Consider the following 18,293-nt stretch of genomic DNA (forward strand, 5'->3'; position numbering starts at 1 on the left):
TGATGAAATAACTTTTGATTTGGATTTGCTTATATAGTAATAATTGTCAAAATTCACCTTTTAATGTACATTATCTTTTTACATATGAAATGCCTTTTCTTATGATATTTTCATATGCCTGATCTTTTTTATGGATCTACTAAAAACCTATATTTTTGTAGTACCTCATATGCATGTATAAACAACAGTAGGGCCAGCGCACGCACGTTAAGATTTTCGGTAGCGCTTTTTTTCGGATTACTTTACAATTCCTTGATATCGCTGAAAACGAATTTATTTTAGAACAAATATTTGCCCATAGCAATCTCGGATAATGTAGCAAATGGTGAAAGAATTTTTGAAATCGGTTTGGCAGCTTCGGAAATTACCCGCCTCCAACATACAAACTCACCTCGCGAAAACAATATTTTTTCAAAATTGTGAATATTTCAAAAATGGCTTAGCCGATTTTGTTGCCCCACGAACTTAAAAATTGACAATGACAGATCCTACAAACCTTATAAATTTCATCAAAATCGGACCCACGGTTATCGGAAGTTATCGCGTTACAAACATACATGCAAGCATGCATGTTTTGAGATATACATGCAAGCGGCCCAAGTTTTTTCGGGGCGTACTTTTTGCGTAGAGATGCGGTTCGGCTTCGGCAGACAGGATATCGCGACGTGACGCTCGGTTGCGGCGCCCGATCGACTCCTTTCCAAGAAATCACGCGTGGCCGCGTCTTTGATCTTTTACTTCACTCCTACAATATATTTGAAATGGTGTAAGACTAGATAGTCTTACACCATTTCAAATATATTGTAGGAGTAGGTAGCCTAATTTTGGAAAAAGTAAACATGATTTTGGTCCTGCGTATATGAACTAGGACGAAACCAATGTATCCTATCATTTGTATCCAGGTTTACAACACCTACTACTTGCATGTATTTGCAGAAACTTAGTGTTATTTAACACTAAGTTTCTGCAAATACATAGATAGGCGGTAATTTATACAATACTACGAATGTGTTCGTGCTTTCTGGTAGTTGTTTACATCGCTCTGCAGTTAATTGGCCCAGGCCATATACCATTAAAGGCATGTTGTCAAGAATCTAGCCTCTCGGCCTGTCGGTCGCACAAACAACCGGTATGCAACCGCTTTCCTAGTGCTTTAATTACGTCAAACTTTATCGTCTTACCAACTGTGGGTTTATTGTGCAAAATATAATTTCGTAAATCGATGATTTTTTTGGTATCTCATCGCTTTCTCTCTCAGTTTCTTCCTTAGCCATAGTGTTCCAGGGTATGTTTTCTATCTTTTCCTTCTCCACATCGCACGGTCTTGGGCCCCCTTTATCACCATTCGCGTGCTTAAAGTATCGTCAATTCAATATTAAATATTTTAGTTTACAATCATTTTTTCTTTCAATCTGTAATCTGTTGTTATGAATTTTATTTTTTTTTAATTTAATCTATCTCCTACTATTCTCTGTGTTTGAATTATTATTTTCCTTATTTGGAGTAACTGAAGTTTGTTAAAATTCTTAGAGTTACATATCAAGATGAGGAGCGATAAACAAAAAAAAGATGCCTGCATTCCATAGATCCCGCCCCGCCCTTGCATTCCTAGATTGTTAAAGTCATAACGCTCGACTAAGAGAAAGAATGTAAGCACAAAAAATAGATGGGTATTTCGAAAATTAGATCATTCTTTAGTTTCTTGAAAATAGCGACCACTCCATAATAAAAGAGCCTCTGCCAGAAATAGTTCAGGATGGATGGATCTAAAATGATGTAATTTTATTTTATGTAAGAAGAGAGGTAGTTAAATCCTATTTAATTTTGGGTTTATTTGTTTAGTTGGCTTTATACATTGTACACCAATTGAAACATACCTACTTAACGATTAGGATAGTTTTAGTTCAATTGAGACAAGTCAGAATTTCCTATTAATATTCTACTCACAATATTAATGGGGAAACTAGCTACTGGCCGCGGCTCCGCTCGCGGCAAAGTTTCTTATGTGTTTCCATAAAAACTTCAACCCTAATAGTAGCCGGTAGAATACTAGTAGTACTAGGGTTGATTTTTGATAAAAAATTAGCTTATGTTTGACCTCGAGTCTCCCTCTCTGTTCTTAACATGTTCTAAGAGGTAAAACATTTGCTAAGAGACATTTCTATTTGTGCCATGTATGTATGTGTAGCAACTTTCACATCAAATGACCTAGATCTGTTTATTTTATATTGTCTCTCCTCCTCTATGAGTGAAACTCTTTGGAAAGGCTGTTTTTTGCTCTTACCAACCAAGGTCCTTTGGTACTATTCTGGGGCGAGATTGCGGATTTAAAAATTTTGGGAGGGCCTATACTTAGAATTGAAACTAAAAAGTTTTTTTTGCAAACCCATACACGTGGGTATCTATGGATAGGTCTTAAAAATGATATTGAAGTTTCTAATATATATTTTTTTCTAAACAGAAGAATTTGCGCGAGAGACTTCCAAAGTGGTAAAATGTGTTAGAAGTTACAGGGTCCCCCTGTAACTTCTAAAATAAGATAATGATAAAACTTAAAAAAATATTTTATGTACATTACTATGTACACACCGAAAATTGGTTTGAACGAGATGTAGTAAGAAGTTTTTTTTATACGTCATAAATAGTAAACCACAATTTACCTTTCATTCCATCAACGCAAATATAAAAATATACAAAAATCGATCAACCAAGAACTGTTACTTGCTGCTACGGAACCCTTCATGGGCGAGTCCAACTCGAACTAGGCCGCTTTTTTTTAATATACTGTCACTGATAGAAATATAATAAACGCTTGAAATAAGTTTTTATGGAAATCCAAGTTGAAAAATCTATATATTCTGCTGGAATAGAGGCAAATGCCTTACACCTGTCTCAATCAACACAAAAGCGAAATGCATGCTTCATCAATCCACCACGTGTAATACAACTAATTGTGCTCGGATTCATAAGCTAGACTAACTCGACCGCGCGAATGATTAGCAACTGGCATACCGTGTTCATCAGCTTTCTGCCGTAAAAAGGAATCCAGGACATCAAACTTAAACATACATGTCACATATTAAAAATCCATTGTTTACAAACGTCTCGCAAGGATCACTTGGATATTGAACAACCGTCAAACAGGGATGTTTTTTACGTAGACAAGTATTACTGTGCATTTATCCCGCCAGAGTGCAGCATTGTATGGTTGGTAAGTTGGTATTCGGGTGCCGAAATATTGGGAAACATCGTTTTCCAAAATATACAAAACTTCGAAAACTATGGGAAACAGCCACACGCTACAAAATTTTCGAGCCAGTAAATGGAAATGGTCAAAAATATATGCTCGGAACGGAACACTTCACACCTGATGACTTATGAAAAATAACACTAGATGACGCTGTGTGTATTTTAAGGTGCGCCAAATGCTAATAAACTTTGCAATAAAACACTAGATGGCGCTGTATGTATTTTAAATGTGCTACAGATATTTTAATTCAACTATCCCAATCCCATTTTAATACGAACTGTTCTCGAGGGAAATTAAGCGGGCGAAGCCGCGGGTAAGCTAGTGTGAAATAATAAACATTGAAATTGTAATTACTTCCATAGAATTACTTAAATGTTTTACAACTAGAGTATTTAGATATCAATCCTAAGGTACTATTAATGCTAATACATACTACTACTAATACACTAGGATAGGTGAAACTAATTAAAAAGTTGCAAAATCACTTACTTTTGAATATATTTATTTACACAACCTCCCACACTTCTTCAAAGGCAGTGCACAGTTTAGCACAAGTCAATGCAGCAGATAATGGGTAGTTACTTATAGATATTACATCTTCAGAGTAATCTACTTCCACTTTTCCATGGGCCATAGCTCCTATGATTAACACTACTGGCTCATCTTTAGGAACTAAGTCTCTGCAGTTTTGGACCACTTTGGAACTAAATGACATAGTGACCTTCTTAACACCTACTGGTAGGTGAGATGTAACTGGGTTTTTTATAACTTTCAACAATTTCATAGGACCATCTGATGCTCTGATTGCAAACTTATGTAGTAGTTGAACTGAAAAAAGTGCAAATGAGATAAATATAATCTTCTTTTGTCATATTTCGCCTAATACTAACCAGTAGGATGGTACATAGATACATAATTTTATTACTGCTTATATAATGATATTATATGAGCAGTTCTAATTGATATGTGAGTATTTCAATACATACCCATTAAACCTGCAAATCTCTTGAATGTTCGTGGTATTCGAGTCTGTGGGTTTATTTCTATAAGGACATTTTTTTCTGTGTGAATATACACCTGAAGTAAACCAGCCCTATTCAACGGTGAGTCCATTAGCATCAAGAGAGATTGATGAGTAATGTCAGGACGACACGAACCAGGATCACGATCATTTTTCCGCAAGATGTTGGCATGGTCATCACAGTTCAGCAATTCAAAGTTGTTTCCTGTCTATAAAAATAAAATTACCATAATATGCTAAATGACAGATTGAAAATAAGAAAGATTTTTGTCTACTATTTAAAACACTAAACATTAACAGAGATTACATATTTTTTTACAAATGTCTCTAATTTATTAACATGCTCAAAAACATGAAATAAACCTACATTCCATATATTTATGAAATTCATTGATTTCCATACATACAATATGTAGTTGTTTTACCTCGCCTACTACATTTTTACAACTAAATTTTTAGTAATACTCACTTTCACGGTCTCCAATTGTGCGTTTTCCAAAATTACTATAAGTCGTTTCTCTTGCTTTTTTATGTGTGAAGTAACTAAGTGCCTGGGTATTGGGTCAAATTCAAAATCGTCATCTTTTGTAGCCAGTTTCCTTTTCTTACCCATATTTTATATATTAAATTTTGTCAACGATATTAACTAAACAATATTTAGAACACAAAAATCCAGATAGGTAGGACTATCCTATGATAGGATAAGAACCAATTATATTTACCTAGGCAGACAGTGCAAGGCGCAAGCAACAACACAATAGACAAACACGTGCTTTTGTTTTGACTTTCGGTTTTGAAGTTGACAATGATTTTTGAGTTTTTATTTGACAATGATATTAATCATTGTCAACTTACTTAGTTACTGAAAATGCAGGCTTCCTGTTTTATCCACAACGAAGTTAATGGGATTCGAAATTGGCCTAAATTGCTTCGAGAAAAGGATGGTACCTACGGTCGTGCCACTTTTTTGCTCGATTTGCGGGGGCACTGCTATGCCCCCAGATATTGTTGAGAAAGTCATAGCACCCCGTTAAGCTGGGCATTGACGGTCACTTTTACGCGACTGTTGAACTCAGAGCGCGGGGCCCTTTCAAAACCTATGGTCGAACCACTCTGTAGGTTGTACCATGGAATAGGGAATATTAGGTACATTTATTCCGCCCGAGTACAGCACTGTATGTTAGGTACACAAAAACTTTGCCGCTTTTTACTATGTCGATTAAAACCTTAATTTTAGAGAACTTTATTAATCATTTCATTATGTATGCATATTCGGGTGCCGAAATATTGGGAAAAATCGTTTTCCTTAAGATAAACAAAACTATTGTACTCCTCACGCTGTAAAATTTTCGAGCTAGTAAACGGTCGAAAAGAAGCTGGGAACACTTCACACGTGAAGACTTATTAAAATATGGACTCATATAGGTTAGATCTTCAGTCAAGGTCAAGTTTATCAGTTTATGACCACAGTTGAACAAATAATGCAGAACATAACCTAAAGTAGTGTTATTATTTTCAGGATAATCCACTAAATCCTTCCTTTTTCCTTTAAACTTGCACAACGATTGCGTAGAAGGTATTTTTGGTCGTAAATCTGCAACAATATTGAAAATTGGTGATTTTTGCCTTCATTGGCAATGTTTATGTACATTAGTTGTACCAGTAGCGCCATCTGCGATAAAATGCCCGATGCTCCGCATGTTACTCCCTATTTGGATTCTGATTAGGAAACCGAAGTGTGCAGCAGCATCAATCATAGCTTGTCAATGTCAAAATCAAATAAATAAATCTGTGTGTGTGAGATAAGGTTCTATAAGGTAGGTGTGAGAGTGAGATGCAGTGAGATGTCACCTTAAAGAATAGGTCGTGTCACAAATACTTTCAGTCCTGTGGTTCCTGTAAAAATCAATCTCTATCGTCATCTTGCTCTCATCAATAAATACCCTATAATATCAAAGAGTTTATAACCATATTGTTTAACATCATCATAATTAAGTTTCTGTTACAAGTCCAATGGCAAATGACCGGGAAGTTCTACGCGAAATATGGGACGGAAAGTTACCCATTTGTTTTCAACTAGATCAAGAAGAAATTATGGAAATCCAGCAACCCGACCCATTCTATGTAATGGTCCCTCGATTAAGCTACTTTCCTTTAGTAACAGATAAGGTAAGTATCTAGCTAGACATCCTAATACTTTGATGCTATCTCGTCTGTTAGCAACCACGAAATTATTAAAGAACAAAAAACATAGGTATAGATCCCTGCAATAACAACGTTGCAATGAATACTATACTTATTTAGTTCTGGTAAAATACACTTCTTCACCAATAATATATAGAGAAGCATGTAGGAGATAATCAGAATCTACTGAACCTTATACCTGTATTCTAACAAAGTGCAAATTGCTTGATTGATTGTAATCAACCAATTTCCAGATTATTTTCTCCAGTAGGTAGTATTCCTGATTGACAAAGCACTTTTTATAAAAAAATTCCATGAGAGTAAACTCCGGGAATCAGCTAGTACATAACAAAATTTCTAGTTTTTAACTTTGCCTGTGACTTCAGCTGCATTTTTAATGTCAATACAAGTATCTTGGGATCTTAAGCAATATATCACAATGAAACCTAAACCAGATTTTAAGTTAGACCACTCACAAAACAACTGAAAACCGCATCGCATTCAATCCTGTAATTTAAAGTTACAAAAGTGTTTTTATAATAATAATAATATATAATAAACCCATAAATTTACTTAAAATTTTAATATCTTTTCAGATGAAAAGGCATTTCCTGCGATACATATCCCAAGAAAATGCAGATAATGAGATGTGGCTTGATTATAATGGGCAGCCCTTGAAGTGGCACTATCCTATAGGCTTTCTTTATGATCTGTATTGTGGCAGTGACCCGCAGCTGCCTTGGACACTGACTGTGCACTTCACTAAGTTTCCTGAAGATATTCTTCTTCATTGTCCCAATAAGTAATGATAAGAATGGTTTTTAATTACTAGACATCTGTCCATGTTTTGCTAAAGAATAAATATTATGATATTTGTATGGTTTTAGAGATGTTGTTGAAGCTCACTACATGTCAACAGTCAAAGAGGCTGATGTGCTGAAGCATCGAGGCCAGGTCATGTCCACAATGCAAAAAAAGGACCATAACCAGTTATGGCTGGGTTTACAAAATGGTAATCCTTTTAATATATTTTGGAAATATGAAATCATTAAAATGTTGGGTCAACTCAATGGGACTTACAGCTGTGAGGAGCTTTGATGTTGTGAAAAGATTCATTTTCAGACAAATAGGGTTTTTTTTCTTCTAAATTTTTGACAAGGCTTCAGTGCACTTTGTGTGACTATGTCAGCCTCATGGGGGATCTCTAATATAAACTTATCTAGCTTTCATAATGCTTGTCCACAAGATTGGATTTAGCCACCTGTGATAATGGACTGCTCAACACTATGTATACAAATAGGGGTATGTGCATGTTATCACATATCAGTTATCACTGACCATAGTCAGTGATATTGTGTAATAATGTGTTATGTGGAGAATTTACTGGTGTTAGCTCCCAATAAATAAATATGTAACTATTTCCAAATAAGTAATATCTTAATTTTGATTTTTACATTATAGACAAATTTGATCAATTTTGGGCAATAAACAGGAGGCTAATGGAATCCCATGGTGATAATGATGGTTTCAAACACATTCCAATTAGAATATACTCAGATGAAGGTATTTGCTGTCAACGTTTAGTCAACCCCAAGAATGCAGATGGCAGTAGAAAAGTGTTACAGCAAATGATTGAAGATTTTTATCCAGACAAAATTGATGGTTAGTCCTAAGTTTCCTTTCGCCTATTTTCATGGCACTAGAACCACGAAAATTATTTCGTGAATTTCACATACTTACATATTATAAAACAAAGTACATAAGATAAAGTAAATAAGGTACGGCGCGATTTAGCCAATGATTATTTTCGTTAAATTAGTTTTTCTTAAAGTTTAGTGTAAATTTCAACTCGAGTATGATCCAATTGTTTATTAATGTTTCTTTAGTTTTCGATGCATCTCACTCTTGTAACTTATACTACTAATGTGTATCTAGTACCATATAACTTCTGGCTATTGTTTTTCTCCTCTTTACATGCTTGATATTTTCAATTTCTTAATTCTCTTCTATCTGTGGAGACTTTTAATTGGCTTCCTGTTTTTAACTTTCATTTCTATTTATTTGTTCTTTAGCTGTAAGTCTTCCTAAATATAAATAAATAAACAAAAAGTCCTCCGCGTCTGTCTGTCTGACACGAGCGAAACCGGGTCGCTAGTATAATCATAAAAATGCAATTGTTAAATTAGCTAAAAACTAGTAACACCTGACTACAAAAATCAACTAAGACAAAGCAGGTTCAGTTCCTAAAGGAAATGCAGACAACCTATGCAGCAGTCTGCCATGTAATGAAAATTAAGCTTTTATGTGAGCAATATTCAATCAAATAATTTAAATAGTTTTTTTCTTACAGTGAAATTGAGGACACATGGAGTAGTTATCCCCGGTGATACCCCACTGCAATGGCTCTCTGAACACATGAGTTATCCAGACAACTTTCTGCATTTTTGTGTGTGCTAAAATGACCTAAGAAGTAATTATATTTAACTAATGTTAAATTGTAATGATAAGTTATAATAAACTATTTATAAATGCATTCCTAAATAATTTGTGTTATTTCAAACAATGGAAAAATGGTAAATTAAGAAACAACAATTTATTAGAAATATTAACAGTGATTTTATCACGAGAGGGTGTTATTAATTATACAAAATAAGCTTCTATTTTTTAAACTTAGCAGATCTGAGATACTTAAATTAAGATCCAAACATAGGTGCAAGAAAAAAGACATATGCAGGTACATGATTATGGTTTGATGGGGATTGAGGAAAAGTAACTAATTTAAAAATATCACAACTATCCATGTATAACATAAAACTTGTATGATATATTTCAACCCACCTACTAGGATAATAAGAGATTTTAACAAAACTGTGAACATCTAAATTTAGTAAGATTACTGATTAGGTGTAATGGTTGAATGAATATAGAACGAACGACCCTAAAAACGATAAAAATACACCGAATTTACTGGTGTTGCATCACAAAATTGCTTACAGCATCAACATTCCATTTTTAGATTAGATTCAACAATATGATACAATCACAATTTTTCAGAAAATCTGTTTAGATGTGCAATTAGCTACCAAAGAAACATTATATTAGTTTATCACAATACTTTAAAAATATATACTTATTTATAACTAGTATTAATTTAATTTACTCTTAAATTTTTGTATCACATAAGGAATGTGCCTGGTAAATCGTTTACAACCATTATTTGCAAAAATGGGTTGATCTTCACTTGGTCCATATGTTATCACTGTCAATGCTTCACTGAAAAAGAAAATAAAATTAAATGCTTCAAAAATATATTTTTTTTATTCCATTTTTACTCATGCTTTTATTGTTTTCAGAGAGATCTAATTGCATTCAATGTGTGATAAAAAGTTATGCCTGTGCAGTAAACCGTTGAGGAGTTCCCTATGTCTGGAGCCATTCCTGGGAGCACCATCCGGTCATACTTATCATCATAATAATGCATTTTTATCTAAATTAAACATATGCACAAAATTTTTATTGAATTGCAAGATTGAAATAGAAATAAATTTATTCATAACATACTAATATATATCACAGGAAATTAACAAAATGTTAATATTACAAAGTTACATTAAATATGCTACAAAAGGGTACCACTCAACTTGTGCCATGACGCTGATTTTCAGTGATACCAAACAAGATGGCACTACCAGAAAAGAGTTTGCAAGATAGCATAAATTGTTTTTATTAAATGCTCAATCAGATACATATCTGATTGAGCATTTAATAAAAATAATTATATCTGATTGATTAATTAATAAAAACAATTTAAGATTTGACTTAAATGAAGTGACAGATTTAGAGTTTCTAATTGGAGGCGGCAAATTGTTCCAACATTTTGTGGCCGCATAATGAAAGCTGCAACAAACATATTGCACCCGAGACATAAGGAGCTTTGCAAGTTAGAGCAAAAAAGCTTGTAATAACTTACGCCATCATTTCCTCAGATGGATTCAATATTCCATGAAATCTAAATTCTGCCAATGCACATAGCTCTACATGATTTTGCTCTAGAGGTAGAAACGGTATGTAGTGATCAATCAGATGATGTGCAATAGTAGCAGACTTTTCTAAACCTCCTGTAAAAATATATAACAATAAATTACATACCTGCAAAAACCTTTAAGAAGGTTAAATATTTTATATATTGCATGCAATCCATAGTAATATTATTGAAAGTGTGTTTGTTTGTCCGTCTTTTACATCAAAACAGAGCAACAGATTGAGATAATTTTTGTTTTGGAGATAGTTGAAGAGCTGAAGGGTCTCATAAGCTACTTTATGCCGCTGGCGGAGTCGCGGGAAACAGCTAGTCTTAACAAATACATTACCTTGATGATATGCAGTTCTTCTTATAACAGGCTCAAAATTATGGAATTCAACTTCGTTTCTCTTGACCCCTTCTCCATAAAGTTTTAACAAATTAGAAGCTATCTCTTTTCCACCAGTGTTAGATATAAAAATAAAAATGGTATCCCTGAAAATATGTTTCCTAGTAAATACTTATGTTAATCAGGTATATGTTTTCATTGCTCTCAGAAATGAAGGTTTTTTGAATTCCTTTTCTTGGTAATACACAATGTGTATGATAAACCCTGATTTTTAGTAAAAACAAATGAACTAATTTTCACATCTTACTAATATTATAAATGTATGTATATATATAAATGTATGTATATATATAAATGTATGTATATATATAAATATATGTATATATATAAATGTATGTATATACATAAAAAATGTATGTAGTCATGCAAAATCTACTGGATGAATTGTTATGAAATTTAGTACACCAAAATTGAAATTCAAAATTGGTGTACAAAAATTTAACCTGCAATATCACCTAGGATACTTTTTGACCTGAAATTCCCACAGGAGCAAAGTCCTGGGGTGCAGCTATAATACAAATAAAAATCATTTATTTCCGACTTCAGTATGAAATACAAATTAAAATGAACAAATAATCATTACCTATAATCAACACCATCAACAGCGTGATGATGATCTAGCATTGGCTTGATTGCATCCAGCACAGATGGGCACATATCATGGATTTCATCAAATATTATCAAGGACTTTCCACACTTCTTTACTATACTGTTTACATTTGTGATCAGTTCTTGCTGAAAACATAAAGAGAGATATCACTTTCCTCTCCCTTACTTTTACCATGATAACATTCTTAAATTTTATATTTCACAAGTCTTACTTTGCTTTTTTCTAGATCAGTACAGTCAAAATCTTTCTTTCCCATAAATACTTTTACAAATTTACTTTGCATTCCCTTTTTGTATAACGCTTCAGCTATCATAGTTGCAGCATAGTTTTTACCTACACCAGACCATCCATGAAGGCTTATTACCAAAGCCTTCTTATTCGCTTTATCTTTATTATATACAGACTCTTTGTGAGCCCGAAGAATATTCACTAATTCATTAACAAGGGGCTGTCCATACATTTTATCCGATAATGATTGTTTTAGTTCTGTAAAGAAATTAGAAGACATTAAATTAGCAGCAATTTTACCACAAAACAAAAATTCATAAAATTCGCTGTTTCTCACTTAGCAGATACAAGAGCCAATATTATAATATTGATAGACTAGGTAGATACTTACTTTCCAAATCATATGGTACATGATCATCGTTACAACACTCCATAAAACGACAAACTGTATTGTCTTTAATAACATTATCCCATTTTAACCACGCTCCCGCCAAAGCTGCAGCTCCGATAGACAATGTTATTATTTCAGTCGTAGCATAGTTTATTTCATTAAATAGAAGAAGAAATGTTGTTATGACATACCATTTTACATGATATATATTCAAATTCATATTTGTATATACCTAGATGAATAAAAACAATAAAATACGATAAAACATAAATATTACATTTGGAGTGTATAAACGTATGGGAGTCGATTGTAAAGGCTATTTGATGAATAAATAAATAATAAGGCTAACCATTAGGCAAACCTATTTAGAAGAAAAAAATCATTTTTTTTTCCCAATTTGTTTTTCAAATCACTCACACTCATTCCATAATAAAAGTACGGCTTACTTTACTCCATTGCTTTACCTCTACTTGGCAGCTTGCTTGACTGACATTGACACATTGCGCGCGGAATTATTATGTTATTACCAAGGAATGATTACAAATAACAAATGTCAAAATAATGACATAGAAAACTTGACCTATTTGCTTTGTAATAAAGATCCATTAAAGATCACATTTCTGGCAAACTGTTATTGTCTTAAGCAAGAAAAAACTCTCTACAAATTTTAGACCCAAGTTTAAGAACGCTTCTTTGCTTATTCGTAAGCATTCTAGTTTAGTACTTATTATAAATTATTTCATTACATAGTAAACAGTTCCTAGTCCAACAACTACAGCATAAAAAGTGTCCGAAAACATAGGTAACCTAACCTAATGTCACTTTAGCGCGACGACAGGACCATGGAATACGGCATATTACGCAAAGCTCAGCGCAGATGGCGCTACTGGTACAAACGTTGCCAATGGAGGCAAAAGCGCCAATTTTCAATATTGTTGCAGATTTCCAACCAAAAATACCTCGTGGTACGAGTTTAAAAGAAAAAGGAAGGATTATTGAATATGCTTTCAGTACACTACGCTTTGAGTTTATTATTGTTTGTCAAGTATTTCGTAGTAATTCATCCAGTTGAAAGAAATACTTATTAATTATCCATGGTAGGTACTCCGTACAAAGTACTTGCTAAATCCATGGACAGGACACAGACAGCCATGGATTTATTTAGTAAGTACCTACTAGTCAGCAGGCTATAGTGACATTAGGTATATATCATTAGGATTTTTTGACGTTTTGTTGGCGGGAAATAAATGCACCACGATCGTAGATATACCTACGTCTATACTACGTAGGTACCTTAGTGTCTTATTTTCCCGTTTTTCCTCAATGACATGAATAGACACACTTACCTACGTGATCAACTGTTCAGTGCTGAATTTCAGTCTAGTGCGTGGCATGGCCCTTACAAAATTCAAGATGGAATCAGGAGTTCAATTACTTGCAAGATTGTTCAAGAAAACTGACAACGTAAAAAATTTTTACACTCCTCTTTTTCAGACGGGACTTAAATTTGGCGAAATAATCGAAATGTATAGTCAAATTAGTTTAACTCCTCTCATAACTGACATAATTTGTGAAGCTTTACTACCGTCTAACCTAGGAGGACCACATCTAAACATTCTGTTAATTTGTACAGACGGAAATATGGATTTCAATATGTTATTATCATGTTTACGCAAGAAACTTTTAGACAAGATACCATTGTGTACAGATATTGACATTGACAAGTTAATCCAAGATGTACTGAATAATTTAGCAATTTATAAAGTTTATGATGCCACCCAATTTTATACAACAATTCATAAAATAGAAAGCATCATGATAGAATACCCTGATACATCTTTAATTATATTTCATACTTTAACAGCATTTTATTGGTCAGAACAGGGTTTCAAAATAACAAAAATGGATTTTTATATTAAAAATTTACTTAAGTTGATAAGGAAGATCACAAAAGATTACAAAATAACATTATTCTATACAAGGCCTGAATATTTTAGTTCAAGCAAAGATACTATAGAAAATCTTGAAACTAGCAGTGAACATTCCGCAGTAGACAAAGTGAATTGTAGGATTCAACTACTTCATGTTGATGACTGCAAAAATTATCAAGTAAACGTGAATAATTTTGACTCTCACTACACAAAATATTTTAATATAACAGACAATCATTCTTTGAATTGGATATCATAAATGTATTCATGAAATTAATAAACATACCTATTACAATTTAGCTAAATGATGTTTAATTAATAAATAACCTAAATACTATTTTTTGCTTTAACTCACAATATCTTATGGAATATTAATGAAGCAAAAAAAACTTTTGTAACATAAGTACTAAGTTGTATGATTTGCTTAGTCTGCTAAAAAAATCCTAATGTAGTATTAACATATATAATGCTAACAGCCATGTCCCATTGCTCTCAGATGTGTGTCTCCATTGTGACAATGAGGCACATTGTAGCTCCTGTTGTGCAACATTATTTTCTATAGGTTTTGACATCGACATAAATATAAACTTCATACATTCTACATTGTTCTGCATTGATCCATTGGCAGAGCACAGCAGAGAAATGGGGCATGGTCTAATAGTTTTTGTTAATAAATGTAATTAAATGTACTTAATAAAAATACAATAATTTCTTTGGATTTATCCTTAAAAAACTTTGTATAAAGGTAAAAGTGCAAATAATTTATACAACATGGTTGCATGAGCTATGATGATAAAATAGATGTGTTACAATTATAATTTTACAACTTATGTACTTATGAAAAAAATACTTCAAAATACTGAGATCAATTCCTTATATACAAAATTTTAATACTGTAATCACATCATAATATAAATAACATACATAAAGACAGTGAAACCATGGCTAAAATAATTTAGATTCTCCCATTTACTTATAGTGTGGTAATATGAATAGCCAGACTCTTGTACTGTAAATGATGCTTCAAACATAACTCCCAAGTATGCAAGGTGAATAATGGTGATAAGAGAAAACACTGTATTTACAATAATTGCTAGTAAACTATTTTTTTTATATTTATGATCACATTGTTTTAAACAAGGATTTGACAAACAGCATATTTCTAATGCAGATGCTACTTTGTATCTAAAATTATATTCTACATATGAAAAAGTCCCTATGCTCAAAAGCACTGCTGAAAATTGGAAATTCCATCCATGTAGCAATGAAGAAACAACATAAGTAACAAGTATAGCTGTGAACTGGCCATAGCCCTGACATGTTTTAAATATGTAGTTTTTTAACCATTGATGCATAGGTATATTCCAATATATAACTACTTGTACTAAAGATCTGGGCAACTCAATGAAAAATGGTTTTGTAATGTGGAGTTCAGAATGACAATCATTTGTCAAACCAAAGCCTGCACTGATCATAGAAACAACAGACATACTTGATATAAAATAGTGTGACATTCTAAAAGCTTGTGCATCACGGTAGGCTATTAACCATTTTGAGGTGTGTTCATCTATGTACCATGGGACTATACAATTTGACAACACTAAAAATAACATAGACATTGAAAGATAAAATATAATCAATTTAAACCATCTTCTACTTAGAAATTTTACATCTAAATATTGACTATAAGAATGATATGATATCCAGGGACCTAAAATACTATTTGCAGGACATAACAAGTAGCCACCAAATTCAATAGGATTGATCATTTGCTTGAATAAATCTCTATCCAATTCAATTGCCACAGATATTATTTTCATAGCTGCTATCATCTGAACTCCCCTTATTTGTTGCCACATTTTAGGGTTAACTATATAAACTTCACAACACAAAAGAAATGAAATCACTAATGTACCTGTTATTAAACCTCTCCATTTTTTTGTTAAAAAAGATATCATAATTATTGACAAGTAAGAACCAGACGTTAGACCCACTGTCCAGAAGAATGCCGGGCCAATGCTGTAGTAAAGAAGAAAGCTTCCTATAATTAAAGATAAACTGTGGCGCACATTATGAGGCAACGATACAAATTGTATGATAAACCGTAAGATGAGGTTTGCTATGATTAAATCTTTTGCGAATTTTAATCCTTCATATATAGTTGGTTCACCGCACAACGTAATGTACATCCATGTGCTTTCGATATACTCATCTTCATCTTCCACGTCCATTTTCATTTTCGAATGGTTTAATCATGTAATATTGACTCCAGACCCAATTTGCATATAGTTCCACACGGGTATGAAATTACTGTTGGTATTTCTGTTTCATAGAATCCATCGTCCTTTTCGTGAGAAAAATACAACATGAATTTGAATGAAATAAATAGGTACCTAGCCAAACAAATCTCGAGAACCACAGTCTGTACCTAGGTAGGTACCTACTCTACCAATGACTCTACCCTAGGTACCTATTTACCTTCATGGTAGGTATACATGTACTACCTACAGACAGGCTGGACTGGAACCTTGAACTTGCATTTTGAAATTACTTGACATTGACATTCTTAACTTCCTACCACACACACTTGGTTGGCTTGAAAGAGAGTGAGCTTTTATGTTTTATTTATTCGGTTATGAAATAAATGATAGATAGGTAGGTATGTTAAAAAAATCGAAAATTTTCTATTCTGTTATTCGGATTAAGTTGGGCCGGGAAATTATATGGAAATCTATCTTATTTGGTTACACTAGTCAGCCATCTTACATAAAGTTTTCGTGGTCTGGTTGGACAGAAAAAAAATATATGAGAAGAACCCATAGATTTATAAGGGTCCGCGCGAAGAACCCTTCAACCAACGCCGTAACCGGGGCCGCGCGCAGGGCCCTTCTAAATCTATGGTTGAAACCATGGATGTATAAATAAATAATAAATAAATATATTAGGACAAATCACACAGATTGAGCTAGCCCCAAAGTAAGTTCGAGACTTGTGTTATGGGATACTAACTCAACGATACTATATTTTATAATAAATACATATATAGATAGATAAACATCCAAGACCCGGGCCAATCAGAAAAAGATCATTTTCCATCATGACCCGACCGGGGATCGAACCTCTCCGGGACCTCTCGGTTCAGTGGCAAGAATCTTACCACTGCGTCACCGAGGTCGTCAAAATAAAAAATAATATTTTTTTATACGTCATGGTCATGGTCGAAACTATTTTTCGTAACATTGGCTGAAAGTAAAAAGGATTTTTAGATATCTGCCTAAAAGGGACCATAAACTTAGGGATTGCGTTTCGCTGAGCAAATTTCCAGAATTCCACCAAAGCTATCATATCATGACGTAACACTTTTTTGTTCTTAAGATGTTTCAAGAAGGAGCAAGCTCAGCCAATCAACTGGCTGATGAAGCCAATCCCAAGAGTAACGTACATACGTAACAAAAAACCGCAGAGTTGAATCAAAAGCCGGGTCTATCTATCCTTGAGTTAATACTTATTACAAGTGAGTAAAGTATTAAAATACGTTTCAAGTTGTTGTCACAAATATTAACAACGTGTTGCAGGGCAACATGTTGTTAATATTTTTCTGACTTGGAAATAAAAAGATATACAAAGTGTTCTCATTTTATCATGTCTATATTTAAATCTTTAGAACTACGCTCTGCTAATTCAAATCATATCATCCGGTGAAATTGTTCTGTGAATCATAGAAGTATTTTGGTAGTGTAATGAAATTAGTTTTTTTAGATACTTACCAAAATATTTTTTATATTATTAATAATTATAGTTTAGTCGATACTTAATAGTTTTGACGATAATTGAATGAAAAAAATCGCCGTTGATATAAACCTAACCCATGGAATTAGTAGGTACGAAGTACTTACTAAATCCATGACCTAACCTAATCGCTAAAGTGGCAACACTCCTCGGTTTGGATTTGGTTGGTTCCATGGAATTAGTACTCCGTAGTATTACTAAATTCATGGTTAGTTCACTGAACAGAACAAAACTAGACGTGTTGTTTTTTTTTTCTGGGAAGAATCCCAAACAAAAGTCTACCACGTATGAAAAACTTCGAAAACCAACGCCGTAAAATTTTCGAGCCAGTAAATGATCGAAAAGAAACTCGGAACACTTCACAAGTGAAGATTTATTAAAATATGGACTTCATACAGGTTAGATCTTCAGTGAAAATCAAGTTAGTTAGTTCAAATAGGTAATGCAGAACATAACCTA

General features: G+C 33.3%; 5 protein-coding genes across 6 annotated transcripts; 2 read left to right on the forward strand and 3 right to left on the reverse strand.

The window, feature by feature from the left end:
- Window positions 1–3,735: 3,735 nt before the first annotated feature.
- LOC128670241 (uncharacterized protein) lies at window positions 3,736–5,041 on the reverse strand. The gene is made up of 3 exons (XM_053745753.2): window positions 4,741–5,041; window positions 4,237–4,480; window positions 3,736–4,078 (listed from the first exon to the last, which is right to left on the reverse strand). The coding sequence occupies exons 1-3, from the start codon at window positions 4,882–4,884 to the stop codon at window positions 3,756–3,758; spliced, it is 711 nt and encodes a 236-aa protein (XP_053601728.1). The 5' UTR covers window positions 4,885–5,041; the 3' UTR covers window positions 3,736–3,755.
- A 1,101-nt stretch (window positions 5,042–6,142) lies between these two features.
- Atg5 (Autophagy-related 5) lies at window positions 6,143–8,999 on the forward strand. The gene is made up of 5 exons (XM_053745110.2): window positions 6,143–6,440; window positions 7,052–7,257; window positions 7,343–7,467; window positions 7,917–8,117; window positions 8,806–8,999. The coding sequence occupies exons 1-5, from the start codon at window positions 6,285–6,287 to the stop codon at window positions 8,910–8,912; spliced, it is 795 nt and encodes a 264-aa protein (XP_053601085.1). The 5' UTR covers window positions 6,143–6,284; the 3' UTR covers window positions 8,913–8,999.
- Window positions 9,000–9,033: 34 nt separating this feature from the next.
- On the reverse strand, window positions 9,034–12,659 carry Torsin (torsin). Of its 2 annotated transcripts, none has more exons than XM_053745107.2 (7): window positions 12,532–12,659; window positions 12,115–12,346; window positions 11,707–11,981; window positions 11,469–11,620; window positions 10,826–10,971; window positions 10,426–10,573; window positions 9,034–9,728 (listed from the first exon to the last, which is right to left on the reverse strand). In XM_053745107.2, the coding sequence occupies exons 1-7, from the start codon at window positions 12,535–12,537 to the stop codon at window positions 9,602–9,604; spliced, it is 1,086 nt and encodes a 361-aa protein (XP_053601082.1). In that variant the 5' UTR covers window positions 12,538–12,659; the 3' UTR covers window positions 9,034–9,601. The 2 variants fall into 2 exon arrangements, with proteins under 2 accessions (XP_053601082.1, XP_053601083.1); XM_053745108.2 differs by having other exon boundaries at window positions 12,464–12,596.
- Window positions 12,660–13,358: 699 nt separating this feature from the next.
- On the forward strand, window positions 13,359–14,350 carry LOC128669888 (uncharacterized). The gene has a single exon (XM_053745109.2). The coding sequence runs from the start codon at window positions 13,507–13,509 to the stop codon at window positions 14,302–14,304; it is 798 nt and encodes a 265-aa protein (XP_053601084.1). The 5' UTR covers window positions 13,359–13,506; the 3' UTR covers window positions 14,305–14,350.
- Window positions 14,235–16,429, reverse strand: por (porcupine). Its single transcript, XM_053745106.1, has one exon. It carries the CDS (start codon window positions 16,280–16,282, stop codon window positions 14,945–14,947), a length of 1,338 nt encoding a protein of 445 aa, XP_053601081.1. The 5' UTR covers window positions 16,283–16,429; the 3' UTR covers window positions 14,235–14,944.
- Between the last annotated feature and the right edge of the window lie 1,864 nt (window positions 16,430–18,293).

This window comes from Plodia interpunctella, chromosome 5 (assembly GCF_027563975.2).
Source record: "Plodia interpunctella isolate USDA-ARS_2022_Savannah chromosome 5, ilPloInte3.2, whole genome shotgun sequence".
Classification (NCBI taxonomy): domain Eukaryota; kingdom Metazoa; phylum Arthropoda; class Insecta; order Lepidoptera; family Pyralidae; genus Plodia; species Plodia interpunctella.

Coding starts and splice junctions, on each gene's coding strand:
- Torsin (XM_053745107.2), bottom strand. Junction 11,621..11,706: donor CTGATCTAGAAAAAAGCAAA/GTAAGACTTGTG, acceptor TTATGTTTTCAG/CAAGAACTGATCACAAATGT. Junction 9,729..10,425: donor CCATCTGAGGAAATGATGGC/GTAAGTTATTAC, acceptor TTTCTTTTTCAG/TGAAGCATTGACAGTGATAA.
- LOC128669888 (XM_053745109.2), top strand. CDS start 13,507: ATGGCCCTTACAAAATTCAAGATGGAATCAGGAGTTCAATTACTTGCA.
- LOC128670241 (XM_053745753.2), bottom strand. CDS start 4,884: ATGGGTAAGAAAAGGAAACTGGCTACAAAAGATGACGATTTTGAATTT. Junction 4,481..4,740: donor CACAATTGGAGACCGTGAAA/GTGAGTATTACT, acceptor TTATTTTTATAG/ACAGGAAACAACTTTGAATT. Junction 4,079..4,236: donor GAGATTTGCAGGTTTAATGG/GTATGTATTGAA, acceptor CACTTTTTTCAG/TTCAACTACTACATAAGTTT.
- por (XM_053745106.1), bottom strand. CDS start 16,282: ATGAAAATGGACGTGGAAGATGAAGATGAGTATATCGAAAGCACATGG.
- Atg5 (XM_053745110.2), top strand. CDS start 6,285: ATGGCAAATGACCGGGAAGTTCTACGCGAAATATGGGACGGAAAGTTA. Junction 6,441..7,051: donor TTCCTTTAGTAACAGATAAG/GTAAGTATCTAG, acceptor ATATCTTTTCAG/ATGAAAAGGCATTTCCTGCG. Junction 7,258..7,342: donor CTTCTTCATTGTCCCAATAA/GTAATGATAAGA, acceptor GTATGGTTTTAG/AGATGTTGTTGAAGCTCACT.